This window comes from Peromyscus leucopus, chromosome 7, assembly GCF_004664715.2.
Source record: "Peromyscus leucopus breed LL Stock chromosome 7, UCI_PerLeu_2.1, whole genome shotgun sequence".
Taxonomy (NCBI): Eukaryota; Metazoa; Chordata; class Mammalia; order Rodentia; family Cricetidae; genus Peromyscus; species Peromyscus leucopus.
Genome location: NC_051069.1, coordinates 50,767,784 through 50,789,103, shown reverse-complemented (window position 1 = coordinate 50,789,103; position 21,320 = coordinate 50,767,784). Strand labels below are relative to the sequence as shown.

The 21,320-nt window shown below is 50.8% G+C and overlaps 2 protein-coding genes across 2 annotated transcripts; both read right to left on the bottom strand.

Annotated features, from left to right (window-relative positions):
• Window positions 1-10,367: 10,367 nt before the first annotated feature.
• Zglp1 (zinc finger GATA like protein 1) lies at window positions 10,368-15,489 on the bottom strand. Its single transcript, XM_028872435.2, has 5 exons — window positions 15,021-15,489; window positions 14,088-14,441; window positions 11,353-11,435; window positions 10,917-11,010; window positions 10,368-10,739 (listed from the first exon to the last, which is right to left on the bottom strand). Exons 1-5 carry the CDS (start codon window positions 15,161-15,163, stop codon window positions 10,610-10,612), a joined length of 804 nt encoding a protein of 267 aa, XP_028728268.1. The 5' UTR covers window positions 15,164-15,489; the 3' UTR covers window positions 10,368-10,609.
• Window positions 15,490-15,590: 101 nt separating this feature from the next.
• Window positions 15,591-20,950, bottom strand: Fdx2 (ferredoxin 2). Its single transcript, XM_028872436.2, has 5 exons — window positions 20,793-20,950; window positions 20,665-20,719; window positions 20,468-20,574; window positions 16,083-16,170; window positions 15,591-15,994 (listed from the first exon to the last, which is right to left on the bottom strand). The coding sequence occupies exons 1-5, from the start codon at window positions 20,938-20,940 to the stop codon at window positions 15,838-15,840; spliced, it is 555 nt and encodes a 184-aa protein (XP_028728269.1). The 5' UTR covers window positions 20,941-20,950; the 3' UTR covers window positions 15,591-15,837.
• Between the last annotated feature and the right edge of the window lie 370 nt (window positions 20,951-21,320).

Here is a 21,320-nt window from a genome sequence, read left to right as displayed (position 1 = left end):
GAGATTTGCCTGCCTGTGTTGCCCCAACCCTAGGGTGCTGGGATTGGAGGGGTGGGTCACCACACCCATAATTGTTTTCAAAAGGCCATCCCAGCTTTCTGTGAGGCCAGCTGCTCCAGGATGGTGGGGAACACAGTAAGACCAGTGGTTTCCATGATTGCAGGCCATTGTCACACTTCTCTGGCTGTGAAGTGAGTTCCTTGGTCAGAAGTAATACTGTGTAGAATACCATGATGGTGGGTAAGGCATTCGGTAAGTCCACAGATGGTGGTTTTGGCAGAGAAATTACATGCAAGAAAGGCAAATTCATAACCAGAGTAACTATCTACTCCAGTAAGGACAAAGCATTGTCCTTTCCACAGAGAAAGTGGTCCAGTGGAGTCAACCTGCTACCATTGCTGGCTGGTCACCCTGGGGAATGTTGGCAGATCTAGGGCTCAGTGCTGGCCTCTGCTGTTGGCAGCACCTGTAGCCAGGCCAGCCTTGGTGAGTGAAGTCCATGTTGAGCTTATGCATAACCCCCATCTCTGCCACCAAGACCACTTTGTTCATGGGCCCATTGGACAATGACAGGGATGGCTGAGGAAAGAGGCTGACTGTCCACAGAATGGGTCATCCTGTCTACTTGATGACTGAATGCCTCCTCAGCTTCAGTCACCTTTTGTTTGTGTTTTTGAGACAGGGCTTCTCTGTGTAGTCCTGGCCATTCTGGAACTCGCTCTGTAGACCAGGCTGGCCCACAACTCTCAGAGATCCTCCTGCCTCTGCCTCCTGAGTGCTGGAACTAAAGGTGTGGCCACCACCGCCCGGCCTGAGTTGATATTCTTAAAGAATTATTCGTTACAGGCCGGGTCATCATGGACCTTGCTTTGTCTATGCTGCCCATCATGATGGCAATCATCTTGCCTTTGGTTATTCAGTGCTGATAGCTGGCCCCTGCTACTTTGTGGCCCAATTACTCCATCCAACTGGGCGGCGGCATCTCCAACCCTCAGATCTGGCACAAGGAGAAGGGGATGACAAAGCTCTTCAGATGTGCTGTGGCCTCTCACCATTTCATGTCCAGTAGGATTAGTGACGGCGTGTCTTCTGGGCCTTCCCAGTGTGGAGGGTTAGCTTTACACAGTGCGCCCACTCTAGCATTCCAATGCCCTGAGCCTGAACATCCCTTCATCAACACCAAGCCAAGGGACATCAGGATCTCCAACTCCTTTTCAGTTGGACAACTTTTGACAAATGCTTTTTTTTTTTTTTGAGACAGGGTCTCTCTGTGTAGCTTTGCACCTTTCCTGAACCTTGCTGTGTAGCCCAGGCTGGCCTCGAACTCAAAAAGATCCGCTTGGCTCTGCCTCCCGAGTGCTGGGATTAAAGACGTGCGCCACCATCGCCCGGCTTGACAAACACTTTATAGCCAACCATTCAAACAGACTTTTGACACCTTTTTTTAAACTGTGAGCTTCCATATTAAACCTAGAGTCTGCACTTAGAGTGTCCATACCAATAAACAGCCTGGCCGGGCGGCAGTGGTGTACACTTTAACCCCAGCACTCAGGAGGCAGAACCAGGCGGATCTCTGTGAGTTCGGGGCCAGCCAGGTCTACAGAGCAAGATCCAGGACAGGCACCAAAACTACACAGAGAAACTGTGTGTTGAATAATAAAATAGAAAAAAAATAAATAAACAGCCTTGTCCAGTTTCATGTCATTCTCTGGATAAGACTTTAATAAGCAGATTAATAAAGCTATAACCTCTGAGTGTTTTGCAGGTTAGGAAAGCCATTCAAGACAACCAGGTAAATGGTGCTTCTAACTGCCTTGCAACCCTCCTGGGGCTGGGTTAATTAAAAGAAATAAATTCAATGCTGGGCAGTGGTGGTACACTCGGGAGACAGAGGCAGGCAGATCTCTGTGAATTTTGAGGCCAGCCTGGTCTACAGAATGAGTTCCAGGACAGCCAAGGCTACACAGAGAAACCCTGTCTTAAAAAACAAACAAACAGCCGGGCGGTGGTGGCACACGCCTTTAATCCCAGCACTCGGGAGGCAGAGCCAGGCGGATCTCTGTGAGTTCGAGGCCAGCCTGGGCTACCAAGTGAGCTCCAGGAAAGGCGCAAAGCTACGCAGAGAAACCCTGTCTCCAAAAAAAACCAAAAAAAAACCAAAAAACAAACAAACAAAAGAATCCAAGAGGTACCCTAAGAGGGTGAAAAAAGGACACCACTAAAGGCCATCTTCCTGAAAGTGTTACCGCTCTGAAGGGAAAGGCTTCCCTAGTGCAGGTGTGCAGCTCTGAGGGGAAAGGTGTATCCTGGTGGTCGGGAGCCAAGGAACACCACAAAGTCACACTGCACAACAAACCTCACGCAGATTTATTGGAAAAACTCAGGATGGGGGCTGCCTCTGCTTGGGGAAGAAGCAGCAAGGTTTACATAGGGTTTCTTTGGGGCAGAGTTCAAGGGTGGGGATTTCCAGGGTGGGGATTGGTGGGATTTCAAGTCATCAGCTTGGGACAAGGCCAGGGACTGGTGGGATTTTGAGCTTAGGGATTGGTGGGTTCTCAAATCCGGAAGTGAGCTCAGACCTTTTACCCTACACTCCTTCCCTGAGGTCCCACAAAAGGTGAAGCCTTTGCTCCGCGTCGGTTGTAGGCCAGGACTAAAGGGTGACGCCCTGTTGCTGAAGACACCTCACGCGCACGCTCTGACTGTAGGACATGGAGATGCTAACCGGGACTGAACTGGAAACTCCCATCCTGCTCTCTGGCTTTTGTAGGGTCAGAGGGGCCATGCAGGCTGCTGTCCCCAACATTCCTGCGTGGATGTGGACCCTGTGGGCTGAAATACTGACATGCCAGGCAGGATGTGCCTGATTGTGCAATAGTTGCTCAGCCATTATGGGTAAGACCAATTCAACTGGATTTAAGGTCCACTCCACAAGACAGAGTTCACATCTGGTACTGTAAACCAGACAAAAACCAGTGGCTGCTGCAGAGGTCCTAGGTCCCAGTGGGGAATGACTTGTATGGTTTTTCTAGGTGGATGTCACGTGCCTGTCACACGCCTTCTAAACACGTGTGTTTACACCCATAGATCACTGCTGTCACCCTCAACTCATAATGACAAGGGACGGTTACAGTGGCATGCGTGGTGGCCTGTTTCTTGGCTACAGGTGGACACCTACAGTCACCCCCACCAAGGCTCAGAGATCACTGCTGTCCCCCTCAACTCATAACGACAAGGGACGGTTACAGTGGCATGCGTGGTAGCCTGTTTCTTGACCACAGATGGACACCTACAGTCACCCCCACCAAGGCTCAGAGATCACTGGGGAAGAGGGAACAGAAAGGCTGGAAGAACAGGATGTTGTGTTACAATTTCCTCAGACATTGAAACATTCCATCCTGCTGTTCTTTAAAAAGGTAGGTAAACAACTCAAACTAGCTTCAGGAAGTCCCTTAAACTGACCAGATTCACTAGGTCCTCCATGCCAGAGTAAGCAGAGCAATGCACAAAGATGACTCAGACCAAATGGCTTCCCAGAAGTAGAAACCAGTTAAACTGCCTGGAAGAGGTTTAGACCAACAGGTACCTGGAGAGGACACTTTCCAACCAATGAGCTTCCTGCAGACTGTGCAGTGTGCCTCAGGAGGGAGGGAGGAAGGGAGGGAGAAAGGACAAACAGATGAGTTTCATCCCCAGCACCACATAAAGTCCCAGGTGGATGAGTCTGCCTGTAATCTTAGTGCCGGGGAGGATCCTGAGGTTCACTGGTCAGGCAGCCTACCCCAACATCGAGTTCCAAGTTCAGGGAGAAATTTCACTCAAATGAAAGGGAAGGTTCTGGCTCAATGGTTAAGAGCAGTTGCTGCTCTTGCAGAGGACCCCGGTTAAGTAACTCCAGTTCCAGATGATCCAATCCGGGTACTCTCCTGACCTGTACAGGCTCCCGTGTGTGTGAACACATACAAAGAATAGTAAATAACTGGGGTGGTGGGACACATCTTTCCTTCCAGCATTTGGGAGGCAGAATCAGATGATTTCAGAGTTCGAGGCCATGCTGGTCTATATAGAGTTCCTAGAAAGCTAGGGCCATGTAGAGAGAGCCTGTCTCAAAAACAAACAAAAACAACAATACGAAGACAAAACCCGGGAGGCACAGGACGATGGAGATGATAAGAGCTAGTGAGAGAGACCCAGCTGAAGTCTGTCCATGTCTGCCGTCGAGGAACTTGCCAGACATGGACATGAGTGCCCAGGGCCTTTGTCCCTTGCATCCCGTGTAGCGTCTCTCTCAGGCTAGATCCACAGGTGACTGTAGCTTTTCTTGGTAGACCTACACTCTGTGCTCTTGGAATCACCCAACACCCTGAGGGGCTCTATTGCAGCCTTGGCTTCTGTTCCCTAGCTTCACACGGGGCCCTCTCAGAGACTCCCCAAATGCAATCTGTCCTCTCGCCACCACACTCGTTCCCAGGCTTTCTTTAGAGTCTTTGATGCTGTAGTCCTCACTGTGAGCATGCTGTCCAAACCAGCACCCTGTGGCCCACGCCAGACACTGACACTGCCTTGAACAGTACCTTCATCCCTTGGACCATGGCTGTAGCAGCTTCTAAGAGTCTGAGTAGCTAAACCTAGGAGCATATTCCTCTGGGTGACTCTTTTTTTTGTTTTGTTTTGTTTTGTTTTTCGAGACAGGGTTTCTCTGTGTAGCTTTGTGCCTTTCCTGGAACTCACTCTGTAGCCCAGGCTGGCCTCGAACTCACAGAGATCCGCCTGCCTCTGCCTCCCGAGTGCTGGGATTAAAGGCGTGTGCCACCACCGCCCGGCATGGGTGACTCTTGAGTGCAGGGTATCCAAAGCTCTGGTCTCAAAGCAAAGCATTTCAACTGAATTAGAATTGTTTTGTTTCAAGATCTCATTTTTATTTATATGTGTATATCTATGCAAATGTATGGCACAAGCGTGTAGGTATGTATTAGTTAGGGTTACCGGCGCTATGACAAAACACCGTGACTAAAAACAAGCTGGGGAGGAAAGGGTTTATCTGGCTTATACTTCCACATTGTAGTCCATCATTGAAGGAAGTCAGGACAGGAGCTCAAACAGGGTTGGAACCTGGCTGGAGGCAGGAGATTGAAAGACCCCCAGGGGAGATCTTCCTTCAGGAGAGACCCCAAACCCAAGGAACACACCGAAACCACAGATCAGATGCAAAAGCAAGAGGGTTTATTAGATACACGGGTACCCGGGGTGAAGTCTCTAGGAGGACTTGCGCGCCTTCCTAGGGCAAGGGGGACTTTTTATGGGATCCCAGGGGCAGAGGCGCGGTTACAGCAGCGAGAAGCATAGTTACAGGGTCCCTATTGGTTGTTTCAAAGAAGGCCAGGGTGAACTTGGGGTCGTATGTGTGTGGCTGACTTGGCCTTGCCCAGGGTATAGTGGGTGTTTTTCCAGCCCATCCACTTATTCCTCAAGGCCAGGGGGCCAGCCATAAAATATCCTGATTTGACTCAACTGTCTTTCTCCCGAGGCCACTGACCACAGTTATCTCTCTCCCAAGGCCGGATGGCTGGCCACAGTTATCTCTCTCCCAAGGCCGGATGGCTAGCCAGCCACAGCTGTGAACTCCTGTTTTTCTGATTCCTTTAGAATGGCGTTTCTTAGGCTAAATTATTGGGGGGGGAGCATTTCATCGGCCCAATGCCCCATGTCCTCATAATGGAGCGGGGGTCTTTCAAGATGATGCAGAGGCCATGGAGAGATGCTGTTTATTGGCTTGTTTCTCATGGCTTGCTCAGCCTGCTTTCTCTCTCTCTCTCTGTTGTTTTATTTTTGAGACAGGGCTTTTGTTTGTTTGTTTGTTTTTTCTGTGTAGTCCTGGAACTTGCTCTGTAGACCAGGCTGGCCTCAAATTCACAGAGATCCGCCTGTCTCTGACTCTTGAGCACTGTGACTTAACATGTGTGCTGTAGAACCCAGGGCCGCCAGCCCACGGATGGCACCACCTGCAATGGGCTGGGTCCTACCCCATCCATCACTAATTAAGAAAATGTCTTACAGCTGCATCTTACACATTTTTCTCAATTGAGGCTCCCCATTTTCAAATAGCTCTAGCTTGTGTCAAGTTGACATAAAACTAGCTAGCACATGGGTATGTGTGGAGGTCAGACAAGGCATACTGTTCCCCCGGAACTGGAGCTACAGGCAGCTGTGTGCCACTTGAACGCTACGGCAAATGCTCTTTTAACTGCTGAGCCAACTCTCCAGCCCCACAGTTTAAATGCAATTTTTTTTTAGTGTGTGTGTGTGTGTGTGTGTGTGTGTGTGTGTGTATGCATGCACACCCACATGCACATATGGAGTAAGTGTGTCACTGGAGGTGGGCTTTGAGGTTTCAGATGCTCAAGCTAGGCTCAGTATCTCTTTCTTCTTGCTGCTTGCTGCTACAGATCAAGAACTCCTGGCTCCTTCCGCAGCACCATGTCTGCATGTACGCTGCCATGCTTCTCTCCATGATGAAAACGGACTAAATCTGTGAATGTAAGCCAGCCCCAGCTAGACATTTTCCTTATAAGAGTTGCTGTGGTCATGGCATCTTTTCACAGAAAGAAAATTCTAAGACAGAAGTTGGTACCAGGAGTGGGGTGTTACTGTGATAGTCTGGACCATGTTTTTGTTTGGAAGAATATGAAACACTTTGGGACTCTGGACTGGAAAAGCGCTTGACCATTTTAAGCATGGCTTAGTGAGCTATCCTAGGAGAAGCACAGAGGGACAGTGGTGCTAAGGACATTATGAACTGTAGGGGTCAGCTCAAGAGGTTTCAGAGGAGAAGAGTATTTGTATGTGGCCTAGAGACAGTTCTTGTGATATTTTGGTGAAGACTGGCTGTTTTGAAGGAAACCCTTGTCTGAAAAGTCTGCCTGAGGCTAAATTGAAGAGTTTAGGATTAATTGCATTGGCAGAGATTTCAAAACAGCCCAGTATTGACTGTGTTGTGTGATTATTAGTGGCCAGTTCTATGCAGATCTATAATGAAAATGATCAATCTGAGCAAGGAAAAATAAAAAAAAATGTACAGTTTGAAGAGATAAGGTGAACCAGGAAGTGTAATTAGATTAAAGAAAGGGTGGATGCTAAGTGGAATAAAGGGAGTGGGGATCTCAGAGCAAAATCCTACCCAGCTAAGTTTCCAACTTATGAAAAGGAATGAAAGAAAACTTCGGGCCAGGTGTGGTGGTGCACACCTTTGAACCCAGCACTCAGAAGGCAGAGGCAGGTGGAGCTCTGAGTTTTGAGACCAGCCTGGTCTACAGAGTAAGTTCCAGGACAACCCAAGATTAGGTAGTGAAGGAAACCACTGAAAACAGAAAGCTGGTGAAAATGTATTTGAAAGAGGGGCCATGTTTCAGCCCCAGCAAGCAGGAAAATTTAGCAGCCTTGGCCACGTAGTTCTGGTTTAAGAGTCAAGGATACAAGAAAGAAGTTATGGAAATACCCTGCCCCACCCCCATGACTAAGGAAAGTCACTGAGGCCAGACATATGTCAGGGGGGATCCCTTCATGGGGACCTAGAGAAGCCATTGAGTAAAGCCGTGAAGGTGAAGCCTGAATTGCCTTGGGGACCCGGAAATGTTGGAGATGCTGGAGTTGTGGGATACCTGCTGAGGAAAGATGCTAAAAGGGAGTGGAACCAGCCAAAGAGAAGGAAGTGTGTTGCAGTCAAGAAAGCTGAAAGGAGTTGGAGCTGTGAGAAGTACTTTGACATCAGACATGGAGATGCAGTTTGGAGTTGGCCCAGCTGGTTTCCTGTTCAGTATTTCCTCACTATGCTCCCTTTCCACCCTTTTGGAATGGTAGTGTATATCCTGTGCCATTGTATGTTAAAAGTATGTGATCTGTTTGATTTTATAGAGGATTACAGTTAAGAGATTTGCCATGAGTCTCAGAAGAAACTTTGAACTTTTTGTTTTCTTTTTCTGGGACAGAAAGTTTCTCTGTGTAGCCTTGGCTGTCCTGGAACTCACTCTGTAGACCAGGCTGGTCTCAAACTCACAGAGATTGCCTGCCTCTGCCTCCCCAGTGCCGGAATTAAAGGTGTACACCACCACCTCCCTGATTTCTTTCCCTTAACATAACTTTGCTGTGTAGACCAAATTGGTTTCAAACTCCTGGACTTAATTCATCCTGTTTCATCCTCCAAGTGCAGGAATTGCATGCATACACCTCCATCTCTCCACCAGAGATCAGTGGCCTGTGCACCCCAGGGCCCACTTCTCATGAATATGCAGATTTGTGCACCCCAGGGCCCACTTCTCATTAATATGCAGATTCGTACTCATTTTAGTTTTCAAACAGTCTTGCTTGGCCTGGAACTTACTGTGTAGACCAGGCTGGCATTGAACTCTAGGAGATTGCCTGCCTCTGCCTCTTCAGCACTAGGATTAAAGGCATGCGCCACTGCCCTGCCTTCACATGTACACATGCATGGCAGCTAGAGGTCCAGCTGGGTATCTTCCCCAATGGCTGTCTTACTTCTTTATTTTTTGGTGTGTGTGGGGACCTATGCCAAAGTGCACTCATATGAGGTCAAACATAATTTTTGGGAGTCTGTTATTTCTGCTGGGTGCACACATACCCAGTTTAAGACTCTTTCTCAAAACTAAAAAAATGGGTGTGGGAGGCCGATTGTCTGTAACCCCAGCCCAGGGAAGGCAGAGACAGCTGGATCAAGTGGCAAGTGTTCAGGGAGAAGACCCATCTCAAAAAACAAGGTGGAGGGCCAGCAAGGTGGTTCAGGGAATGAAGGCCCTTACTGCGGAGCCTAGTGCCCAGACTCCATTCCGGGACCCACCCAGGGAAAGGAGAGTGCTGACTCCCACACCTGTGTGTCCTCTGACCTCCACAGGCATGCTATGGCACACACACACACACACAATTAAAATATCAAAACAGCTGTTAGGAGAGGTGGTGCAGATGTGCAGTTTTAGCACTGGGGAGGTTGAGGCAGGAGAACCAGGAGGTAAGGGCAGCCTGGGCCACACAACACTGTTTTACAGAATAAAAGAAAACCAAGCATTGAGCCGGACATGCTGTGCAGCTCAGGCCAGGCCCCAACCTGCAGTCCTCCTCCCTCAGCCTTCCGGGGTCTGTGTTCGTAGATGCCTTGGGTGTTTGTGCCGCATGTGAGTGTGCAGAAGCATTGTGGGTCTCACAGCTTACCTAGGAAAAGCCTCATATGGCTAGGCCTGTGTATAAATGCCCAGATAGCTGAGCTGAGCTATCTAGCTGGCTGGCTCATTTTAAAAATTACTTGTTTTTTAAAGTTAAGCTTGAAAATTTTTGTATGTGTATGTATATGGGTGTTTTGCCTGTGTACACACACACATGCACACACACACACACATATATACACACACATACATATGTGTGTCTGTGCATATACCATGTGTATGCCTGGTATCCTTAGAAGTCAGAAGAAAGCATCTGATTCTCTAGAACTGGAGTTAGTGATGGTTGTGAACTGCCATGTGGGTGCTGGGAATTGAACCTGGATCTTCCGGAAGAGCAGCCAGTGCTCTTAACTACTGAGCCATCTCTCCATCCACCATTCTCCTTTTTATTATTATTATTATTGTTATTATTATTATTATTATTTTGGTTTTTTGAGACAGGGTTTCTCTGTGTAGCTTTGGTGCCTGTCCTGGATCTCACTCTATAGATCAGGGTGGTCTCGAACTCACAGAGATCCGCCTGCCTCTGCCTCACTAGTGCTGGAATTAAAGGTGTGCGCCACCACCGCCAGCTCCTTCTCCTCTTTTAAAATGTGGTTCATTTTTCCATCAGACTGACTGTATATACACAATCCATGTTTGCTTGTTTGTTTTTTCTGAGACAGGGTTTCTCTGTATAACAGCCCTGGCTGTCATGGAACTCACTCTGTAGACCAGGCTGGTCTTGAACTCACAGAGATCTGCCTGCCTCTATCTCCTGAGTGTCGGGATTAAAGGTGTGTGCCACCACCGGCTGGCTACAATCCATGTTTTTTACCACCCCAAAGAAGAAACACCCCTTCCCTTCCCAGGCCGGGGGAGATATGCGAGGATGCATAGCGTGGAACCCAGAGCTCTGAGTAGCTCAGCCTTCAGCATGGTGTTCCAGAAAGAGAACTGCCTCAGGTTGGTCAGAGAGCCCCGCAGGTAAAGATGTTTGCAGCCAAACCTGACGACCCGAGTTCAGTTCCCAAAATCCACATGGCTTTGAGAGGTGAGAATCAACTCCTGAAAACTGTCCTGTTTTCTGAGACCACACCATGTCCAAATGCACACACATACACAGAAATAAATGTAAAAGAAAATCTAAAGACATAATTAAAAAATAATCATTTCTGAAATGATTTCCTTTTATTTGGGGTTCAGCCAAGACTGAGTGGGGAAGGGGGAAGCCAGAGAGAGGGTGACCCCACAGGCGGACTCTGGACCTGAGGCCTGACTCTCTAACTGGGATTGCTGCCAGCAAGGCAGACTGGGTGTTTCTTCCAAGGTGCTCTACTCGCTACCTATTCTCCTCTGGAGAAACTGAGGCAAAACTGACTTGGCTAGATAAGAAGAGCTTACAGTTCCTGAGTTGGGCTTAGGTGGGAGTCCTGGGACACCCCACACCTGCCACACAGCCTCTTGGGCTGGACGCTTTTCCTCGGAACCAGCCAGCAGCTGGAGCAACGGGTGCCGTACTTCTTGTACCTGGAGAGGGGAGTGAGGGAGTAGGGTGTAAGAAACCACCATTTAGGATGCAGCGGGGAGCTAGAAACCGCCAGGAGGAAACCATGTTCCTTAAAGGGTGGCTGTTTCTCTTTCCCTAGCTCCCACAGGAGCGGAGTTCAGTTTGATTGCCCCCCCCCACCCCTCTGGGCTGAAGACCTGATGCCACACGCATTGCAGAGAGGAGTCCCGTCTTCAGCATCTCTCCAGAGCGGAGTCCTCTGGGTCCTACAAGAAGCACAGCGCCGAGGCCCTGGGGAGTCAGAAGTCAAAAGGCACAGGTCAAAGGCCAGAAGCCAATTTCAGAGGCCTGTGTCGGGGGAGAAGTCCAGGGGATGGTCTCTGTTCAGGCTTCAGTAGCTCAGGGTCTGTCTTGGGTACTGGCAGGCAGAGACGGGAGAGCTGGGCACGGGGACAGATGGTGAGTCAGATGGTGAGTCTCTCCTGAGGAGGAAGCTGGGGGTGGGGGTGACTCAGTCTGGGGGGCTCCTCTGAGCAGCTCTAAATGGGGAATTGGGATGAAGAAGGGGGCATGGAGAAAGACAGAGGATGTGAAAATGGCACCCTCAAGATATTCCTAGCTCAGGTGTCTCACCGAGGGCCTCGTTGCCTCCTGGACTGACAAGGGCCTTGGAAGGGCTTGCAGGGAGCCTTTGTAAACAACTTCTGCCAGGCAAGCTGCAAAAAGGACAAGACGTGGCATTGGGGGGTCTGGAAGGTGGTCCCCAAAATGACTACTTCCCAGGGTCTCACAAGCCCAAGCAAATGTCACCATTGACTGTTTCTAGCCTTCTCTGCCTTCTCTTAAAATCAAAGAATTTTATATACTTATTTATACATATATTAAATCATAATAAAATAAATGTAAGAGTAAAGTAACATTGTCACAGGAAAAATAAAAATTAACTATCCTCCCCCCCCCCCCCCCCCCCCCCCCCGCAAAGACAGGGTTTCTCTGTATAACTGACCTGGCTGTCCTGGGGCTTGTAGACCAGACTGGCCTGGAACTCACAGAGATCCACCTGCTCTGCTCCTGAGTGCAGGGATTAAAGGTGTGCCCCACCACCACCCAGCCTCTCTTTACTTTTGAGACAAGGTCTTAGTAGGTTGCCCTGCGTCGGCCTCCAGTTTGGCTTTGACAGCAGGCCCGCACCGTCTCTTGATTTTCTTGCTGTTAAAATGGGTTCTCCCCATGGGAGGCCTTGCCTTCTTGTGGGGGGAGTGAGGGGGTGGGGTAGGGGGAGTTGGGGGAGGGAGGAGGGAAGAGGGGGATCTTTGATCGGTCTCTATAGCCAAGGCTGGCCTCCTGAGGACTGAGGCTGCAGGTGTGTGGCATCAGGCCTGGCTGGAGAGAAAGGCCTCTTGTGTACCCAGGGTTCTGTGCATGCCAGGCAAGCACTGGGCCACGGCCCCAAACTAAGATTCACTATCAAGGTTAGCAGGCACCCCTCAGGAGACGTGTGATGTCAGGGTCTAGGCTTTGAATCCCACAGCAGCAATACAATAATTAATACTGTATTAGTCAGGTGTGTTACGATCCTGTAATTCCAGTCTTAAGGGGCTGAGGATGCAGGATAGTGGAATTCTGGGCCAGCCTAGTCTATATGAGATCTTGTCTCAAAAATTAAAGGAAAAAAAAACCAAGTAATTGAATAAAAATTAGCTGGATGTGGTGGTGCACACAGATAGTCCCAGCTCTACAGAGTTCCAGGAAAGACACAAAGCTACACAGAGAAAACCTGTCTTGAAAAACCAAAAAAAAAAAAAAAAAAAAAAAAAAGTTCAAGGCCAGCCTGGGCTATGTGAAATCAAAAACGAAAACAGAATCCGACAGGGCCTTTGTGAAGGAACTCAGTAGGTAAAGGGACTTGCTGCCCAGCCTGATAACCTGTTTGAACCTTGGAACACACACAATGGCAAGAACCAATTCCTGTAAGTTGTCTTTCGACTTACACACTTACACACACACACACACACACACACACACACACACACACGTCATGGCACATGTGTACTCCCTAAATAAATAAATGTAATAAAAATAAAATTTTTGCATGAGAATGGGTGGGTAGGTTTTAAGCAAGCACAAACAATAAGCCTTTTTTAGTCTTTTTTTTTTCTTCTTGGAGACAGGGTTTCTCTGAGTAGCTTTGGAGCCTGTTCTGGAACTCACTCTGTAGTCCAGGCTGGCCTCGAACTCACAGAGATCTGCCTGGCTCTGCTTCCAGAGTTCTGGGATTAAAGGCGTGCGCCACCACCACCACCTGGCACCTTTTTTAGTCTTTATTTCGTGTGTGTGTGTGTGTGTGTGTGTATGTGTACGTGTACGTACGCGCACACGTCCATACCGTAGTGTATGTCAGTGTGTGTGTGAATGGAGGTCAGAGGACAACTGTTAGGAGTCAGCTCTCTTCTTCCACATTGGTCCTAGGGATGGGAGTAGGGATGGGAGTCGGGATGGGAGTCAGGCCGTCAGGCTTGGCTACAGGCCTCTTTACCCACAGAGTCATCCACTAGCCTGGATCTGTGTATTTTTTAAGCTGGGTCTTCAGCCCAGGCTAACTCCAGATGTTGGAGGCCCAGCTTCCAACTCAAGATCCTCTGACTTCAGCATCTTGGGTGCTAGGATTACAAACTTTTCTGTTTGGGGTGTGTTTTTGTTTTTAAAGTGGTTTTGTTTTGTTTGTTTTTCCAGACAGGGTTTTTCTGTGGACCCCAGGCTGTCCTGGAACTCTCTTTGTAGACCAGGTTGGCCTCGAACTCAGAGATCTGTCTGCCTCTGCCTCCCGAGTGTTGGGATTAAAGGCTATTTTTAATTTTTTCCCCCTTTCTTTACTTGAGGCTTGCTTGCATGAGTTACATGCACCAAATGTGGGCAGGAGCCCAGGGAGGCAGAGTCCACTAGAACAGGAGCTGCACGCAGCTGTGAGCCGTAAAGGGGGTGTTAGGGACGGAACCGAGGTCCACCGTCTCTACAAGAGCAGGCAGCACTCTGAATTGCCGAGCTCTCTCTCCAGGCCCAAGGTGTTTTGTTTTGTTTTCTGAGCCAGGGTCTAGCTCTGGAGCCAGGCTTGTCTTAAATGTGCTTCCCTCCTTTCCCAACATGCCCCTTTATACATGCCTCCCAGCCTTTCTCATTCTGTCTGGAGACAGTCTCATTAAATTGCACAAGCTGACCTTGAACTACTCTGTAGCTCAGGTTGGCTTGGAACTTTCCATGTCCTTCCTCAGTCTCCCAAGTAGCCTAGATGACAGGCCTCACCACCAGCCCCGGCCTGTAAGTGTGCTGTTATTATACTTAGGCATACATTACTGGCCGAGAGTCCCTACCTGTAGGTGGGTACAATCTGGAGGCTAGAGTCCGGCTGTATCTGAAACTCCAGTGTCACCCCCTTGAACCTGGGGTCCACTTTCTCAATACCCATTCGGGGGTTCAGCTGCTTCCGTGGTCTTCTCTGGAGTGAGGCCGGGGAAGCAGCGCTGGAAGGTTCCGGGTTGGGGCATTGTGTGCTCTTGGGATTTCTGACCATATTTAGGGGGTCTGACATCCCTATGACCATCAGCTCCCAGCACGGCCCCAGGGCCTGGGTGGCTGGCGAAGGGGACCCCGGTGGCCCGTTTTCTTTCTCTTGGAGGTAAGGCAATGCCGTGCTGACTGAGTCCTGGCACGAGGGCCACAGGGACCTGGGGGATAAGAAGCGGTAAGGCGTGGCCACCCCTTTCCTGGGGGCTTGGATTTGATAGGTATGGGGGGGTGTGTGGAGCGCCCAGCTGGGGCCTTCCTTTGGTAACCGTGTGCTTCACCTGGAGCCACAATCTTGGGTTATTAGGTTTAAAAGTTGCAAAATAATTGTTAGCAGAGACCGAATACCCCCGTGGCTGGCTATCAGCTACCATCAGCCACCCCACATCACTAACAAAGCAGGAGCCCCCCCATCACTAACAAAGCCGGGACCCACCCTAGGCAATCTGCTAAATACCGCTGTCGGTAGCAGCCATTAATCACCCATCGACTGTTGTAGGTTACCCTCATCACCCCACGGATGACTCTTCATTGGCACCTCCTGGGGTCACACAGCCACAGCAGGGTGGGTGAGATGGAAATCACCTGTCCCTCTCTCCATCTAGGGGCTAAAACTTGTTCCGTGCCAGGAACTAAGGGCGGGGGGAGGCTCGGAAGCCGGGGATCATAGCCCCCCTCAATCTCTGGGCCTGGTGAGGCATTAGTTGGGATGGGCGGTGGAGGAGTCTCGCCCCACGCACCTGCCATTGGGAGTGAGGCATCTCAGGGCTCCAGGCTCCCGCGCGGGGGGTCGGCCCTTACGGAGCGACTCGGTGTCCAGACAAGGTGGCGCCAGAAGCTCCTGCTGGCGGCGCGTCAAGTCACGGGCTGGCGCCGCCTCCATGCCCACTGTGGGACCAGCAGCCAAATCTCTCTGCCCCGCTCCCCCAGGGATAAACCCGAGTATGAGGGGGGGTGATGACGATGGGCGCCACCTGGGCGGAGCCGGCCGGCGCAGGTCACGTGGGGGCGCTGTTTGCACCTGGGAGCACTTTTTGCAGTGGCTGCTAGGAGCCTCAGCTGTGTGGCTCGTGATCAGGAAGGTCCCCCTGGGTGACCCCTCTTTGCTATCTTCTGATCGCTCAGCACCGCCTTGAAGGTCAAGGGGCACTGTGGATCCCTTCTCTGCGGCTGGGGCGGAGCCTGGCCACGCAGGCGCATCCCCAGGAAGAACGGTATCGCGGGTGCTGTCACGGGGTGCAGGCACACCCAGGCCCCTGCACTCATGGCTGGACGGACCAGGCCCCCCAAGACACGAAACATGCCGCAGATGTGCATGACTTTTTATTACAGCTCTGGTTTGAGTCCATCCCTAATTTATAGTTCGATTCTCCCTGGTGGACTGACACACCCAAGATGGAGACCCATTCCCCCTCAGGACCCAGACAATGGCTGTGCCCAGCAGCGGCTCTGGTCTCACACAGTGCTTCCAACTTCTCTTTCCCTGCCAGTCCGGGCTCGGGGGCCGGAAGCATGGCTTTTCAGTTCAGTGGCCCTGGCTGGTCCAGTGGCCTCATCTCAGTGAGGCTTGGGGATGTGGCCATCCACGTAGAAGTTCCTGGTGACCTTGGGAAGAGCAAACTCCACTCCTTCCAGCTCAGGGGTCAGCACAATCTGGCAGCCCAGTCTCGAGTTCTCCTGGAGCAGCGGGGCCATGTCCAACATGTCGTCCTCCCTGGGACAAAGGGCAGGGTCAGGATGCTGTGGGACCTAAGGTAGCTGGAGTCAGATGCCCGCAGTGTAGCTGGGGGCTGCCCACTCACCTCTCCTCAGGAGGAGGCAGGAGATCCAGGTGGGCCTCACTCACGTACACATGGCAGGTGGAGCATGCCAGGGAGGCTTCGCAGGCCCCTGGGGACAGGAAGGGAAAGGGACATCCTTAATGAGGAGCAAGCTCCACCTCAGCGCCCTAGCCCCATCCTTCTCAGAGCCGAGAAGATTTCTAAGTGGTCTGTCTGTAGGCTTGTTTGTTTGAGCAGTCTCATGTAGCCCAGGCTAGCCTTACACTCACTGTGTAGCCAAGGATGACCTGAAAATGGCTCTCCTGCCACCACCTCCCACGTGGTGTAATGACAGTTGTGAACCACTGTGCCACACTGACTCTCACTACACCAACCCCCCCCACCCCAGGCTTTGCACTCCGGGACCGGGCCTGGCATGCGCTCTCCTCTGCTGAGCTGCATTCATTCAAGGCTGCAACTCAAGTGTTCCTCAACCCCACCTGCCTTTCGTCACTTTCTTGTGGCATTTATCACCACGAAACTCTAAAAAGGGTATTAGGGACTGATTCCAGGATCTCGAACAACCAAGAGTGGTCCACACTGTTACACCGGTCTTTTAAAACCCTTTCTAAGCCGGGTGATGTCTTTAATCCCAGCACCTGTCTCGAAAACCCAAACCAACGAACAAAAACCCTTACTAAACACATCCTGTCACTGCGCTGTGTGCTGGGGTGGGGCGCTTGCACAGCACCCGCACAGCAGCAGAGGGCAGGCAGCTCTGGGGAGCTGGTCTCTCCACCCACCTTTACCTGGTCCTGAGGGTTGAAAAGGTCGCCAGGCTTCTGCTTCAAGTGCCGTGACTCACTGAACCCCCTCCGCATCCTCCCAAATGTGTAGCTTTTGGGACAGAGACTCTTGGTAAGTTATCCAGGCTGGGTCTGCATCTAAACAGGCACTGAACTTCCCTTTTAGGGGGGGGAGGTGTTTTTTTTTTTTTTTTTTTTTTTGAGACAGGGTTTCTCTGTGTAGCCTTGGCTGTCCTGGAACTTGCTCTGTAGACCAGGCTGGCCTTGAACTTAGAGATCTGCCTGGCTCTGCCTCCAAGTGCTGAAGGACTAAAGGCGTGCGCCACCACACCCAGCCCTTGAAAGCTTTTTAAACATTTCTTTGTGTGTGAGAATGTGTGTGGGAACGTGCACACCACAGTCCACAGAGAAAGGTCAGAGGACAACTTGAGTTGTTCTCCTTCCAATCAGTTCTAGGGATTGAATTCAGGCCAAGGCTTGGCGGCAATGAGCCATGGTGCCAGCCCAGATCCTGAGCTTTCACTCTCCTAGTTCAGCATCCCAAGCAGCTAGGATTAAAGGCCCGAGCCACCAGGTCTCACTTGTCTTGTTTACACTGGGTCTGTGTTGTCCAGGTTGGTCTTGAACTCCTAGACTCAAGTGGTCCTGATGCTCAGCTTCTGAAGCAGCAGAGACCACAGGGATGCCCACCACTGCCCAGGAAATCTATAGCCACCTTTTTATCCTAGGGTTGGCCAGCTGTCTGTGTATCTACCCCCATCTCTACCAAGTATTAAATACGTTCATTCTCAAAGCAAGCAGTTGAGAGCAAGGCTAAACCACCCTTTTATAAAGAAGAAACCACAGTCTCAGGAGTGGCTTCGAGCTCACACAGCTGGAGGCACCAGAGACATGCATGGCCTTCCAAATTCTGTTCTGCACAGCAGCTGCTGAACTCACCATCCACTCACAACATCTTTATCCATTTTTACTGGTTTTTGGTTTGTTTTGAGAAAAAGTCTCACTGTGTAGCCCTAGCTGTCCTGGAACTTGCTATGTAGCCCAGGCTGGCCTCAAATCACAGAGACCCACCTGCCTCTCCTGCCAAGTGCTGGGATCTAAGGTGTGTGCCACTGAGCAGCCACGTGTGCCAACTTTAGATTAAGAGCTTTAGTCAGGCCCCCTATTCTATTAACAAACCTTTCCAACTGGTCTGTCAATGAAAACCTAACGGTTTCTTTATTCCTGGACTTACAGTTCCTGTTAGGCTCAGGCTGGTAAGTCATTACGGAGGACCTGCCACTTTGGTACACACAGTAGACAGCATTCACACAAGGACTCTCGTCAATTTGTTTGTTTGTTTGTTTGTTTGTTTTCGAGACAGGGTTTCTCTGTGTAGCTTCTGACTTTGTAGACCAGTCTGGACTTGAACTCACGAAGATTCACCTGGCTCTGCTCCCAAGTGCTGGGATTAAAGGTCTCATCATTTTTTGAGACATAATTTTTCATAATTTGTCTTTTTAAATTTCATTATTTTTGAGATGGGGACTCTTGCTAAGTTATCCAGGCTGGGTATGAATCTAAACAAACATTGTCCTTGTTCTGTTTGTTTGTTTGTTTTTTTGAGAGAGGATCTCACTATGTAGCTCTGGCTGTTCTGGAACTCACTCTGTAGACCAGGCCGACCTTGAACTCAGAGATCTGCCTGCCTCTGCCTCCTGAGCGCTGGGATTAAAAGCGTGTGTCACTATACCAAGCTTCCTTTTCTTTAAAAAAGACAGGATCTCACCAAAATCCCTCGCTTGCCTGGAATGCACTCATTGGGTAAAGGGATTACTACCAGCCTAAGGACCTGAGTTCAGTCCCTAGCAAAACAATATGGAAGGAGTGAACGAGTCCCTCAAGTTGTCCTTTAACCTCCTGAGAGTCACACTCGTGCACACTAAATAAACAATAAAGAAAATACCCACTGAAATTCGCAAAAGAGCAGCATGAGAGGATTACAATGCCCCATGTTTGAATCACTTTTTGCCACATGTCTCTGGCTTCTGAATCCCACCTACCATTACACGGTACAGTTTTCTTCTCTGCAAGGGAGAATTATTGCCTCATCTACTCACAAAGCTGCCACAGGGAACTGGCACTAACACACACCGAGGACACAGGAGGCCACAGGTGATGTGATGAGGCTCCCTGTGGGCAGATGGCAGAGAGCAAATGACACAGGCTCCGTGAGACCACCGACGCACGGACAGACCGACACACGGACAGACCGGGGTTTACGCTGGGGCGAGAGGAAGCCAGACAGTCAGGTCTGAAGAAAGAGGAGCCAAGCAAGATGCTGGGAAAACACTGACATGGAGAACACTACGCTCAAAGGGATGTTTGGGAATGATAGTCCTGAGCGCTGCAGCCTGAAGAACAGCAAGAGAGCCATGTGGGACAGAGCAGAGGGACAGGCCACACACCTATGATTCCAGCACTGAAGGGCAGAGCTCTGTCAGTCAGACCTGTACAGAGATCCCGTCTCAATACCTACCACCTCTCCCCAAAAGGCAGGCAGTGGCTGGGATAGAGAATGCAAGGGTCAACAGCAAGAATCCACAAGCTACAAGAGAACCAATATTCCAGGAGCTCCAAGACTCTTAGTTAAGTGTTAAATTTCTAATTTGAAGTGTTTATTTGTATGTCTGTGTGTGCTGTGCATGAGAGCGCAGTGCCCACGGAGGTCAGGTGAGGGTGTGAGCCCTCGGAGCTATTGTTACAGAAGGTTGTGGACTGCCTGGCATAGAGCAGGTGGGAGGAACAGAGGTCTTCTGCAAGAGCCATATGCACTCTTCAGCACTGGGCAACCTCTCCAGTTCCATGATTTTCTCCATTTAAAAATGTATTATCACTGTATACATGATGTGCGTGTACCTGCCACAGCCCTGAAGAGGAGACAGCTTCTCTCGTACCTTCATGTGGTCTCAGGGAATTGAACTCTGGTTGGCAAGCTTGTGTAGAAGCCATCCTGCCAGCTCAAACACAGAGGTGGCTGGACAGTGGAGACAGTCTGTAATCCCAGAACTGAGAAAGCTGAGGCAGGAGGATGATCCAGTGGGTTTAAGGCTAAGTCACAGAGACTCTGTCTTAACCTTCTCAGCACCCAAGAGGCAGAGGCAAGAGGATCACTACAGTGAGTTTGGGCCTAGCCTGGCTATGTAGCTAGCAAGTTTCAGAACAGCCTGAGTTACATAGTTTATCTCAGTTCTTCCCACCTCCCACCCATATGGTGGTATGGTAGCACACATGCTTGTAGCCTCAGTACTCAGAAAGTGAAGGCAGGAGGATCACTGTCCTGGGTTCCAGGCTAGACTGAATCACATACTTAAGGTGCTGGACAGCCTGAGTTACAGCGTGAGACTGATTACCGACCCACTCACACCACATCAAAACAAAAATATTGAGTATGGTGTTATGGTAGAGCACACCTTCCACACCAGCACTTGGGAAGTGGAGGCAGGAGGGCCAGAAGTTCCAAGCCATCCTCTGACAGATAGTAAGTTCGAGGCCAGCCTGGGTTATATGAGCCCCTATCTCAAAAATACAGAAAGGAATAAAAGAGAATGGCAAGGGTCTCCCCAGTTCCCTATGACCTACCTTCCAGGTCCACCCCGTGGCGCTGGGCCAGGTGAAGAACATTGTCCCCGACTCGACCCCTCACGGGGATCCGCCGACCAGAGCGGTCCACGAAGACCACGTTGACCCTGGGGACAGACAGGGTGCAGGCGCTGAGCCGAGGCGGGCTGCGGCCGGGGGGCGGGCGTGCGGGGCGGGCGTGGCGTGCGGGCACTCACGCGTCCCGGGGCAGCTCCGGGCCGTCCGCCTCGTCCTCGCCTGCGCGCCGCTCTCCTGGAAAACACAGTGCGTGAGGGGCTGCGGCCGCGCTGCCAGCCGCGGCCCTGCCCGGCCCGGCCCTAGGTACCTGTGGTCCCGAGGGTCCTGGACGTCAATGCCGCGTGCCCGGCCCAGGTACCCCAGGAACCCCCGGCGGCCCGCAACAGGACCCGGGCACTCACGCCGCGGGCCATGGAGGCGGCCATGCTAGGCCACGTGACCGGAAGGCCGAGCATGCTCAGTGGGTAGGCCGGACTGCAATCGCAGTGTTTGAACGCCGTTGGATGTCAGAGGTGATGTACCAGGATCCAACCCGACTTCCGGCCTGGCCCTGTGGTTGGACCCCGACGCGCCCCAAACCCCCGCCTTGGCCTTATTGTATGTGTTCTGCTCTTACGTGTGAGCACCAAGTGAGTGCCTGTGGCGCCCAGAAGTCTTAGAGGCTGCGTGGATGTTGGGAACCGAACTCTGATCCCTTTCTGAGACAGGGGAACCCAACTCCAGTCCTCTGCAAGAGCAATAGCTGATCCCTTTCTGACACGGGGTTTCACGCTGTGGACCAGGCTGGCCTTGAAGTTAGAGATCATTTGTCTCTGCTGGAATTGAGGGCTATGTG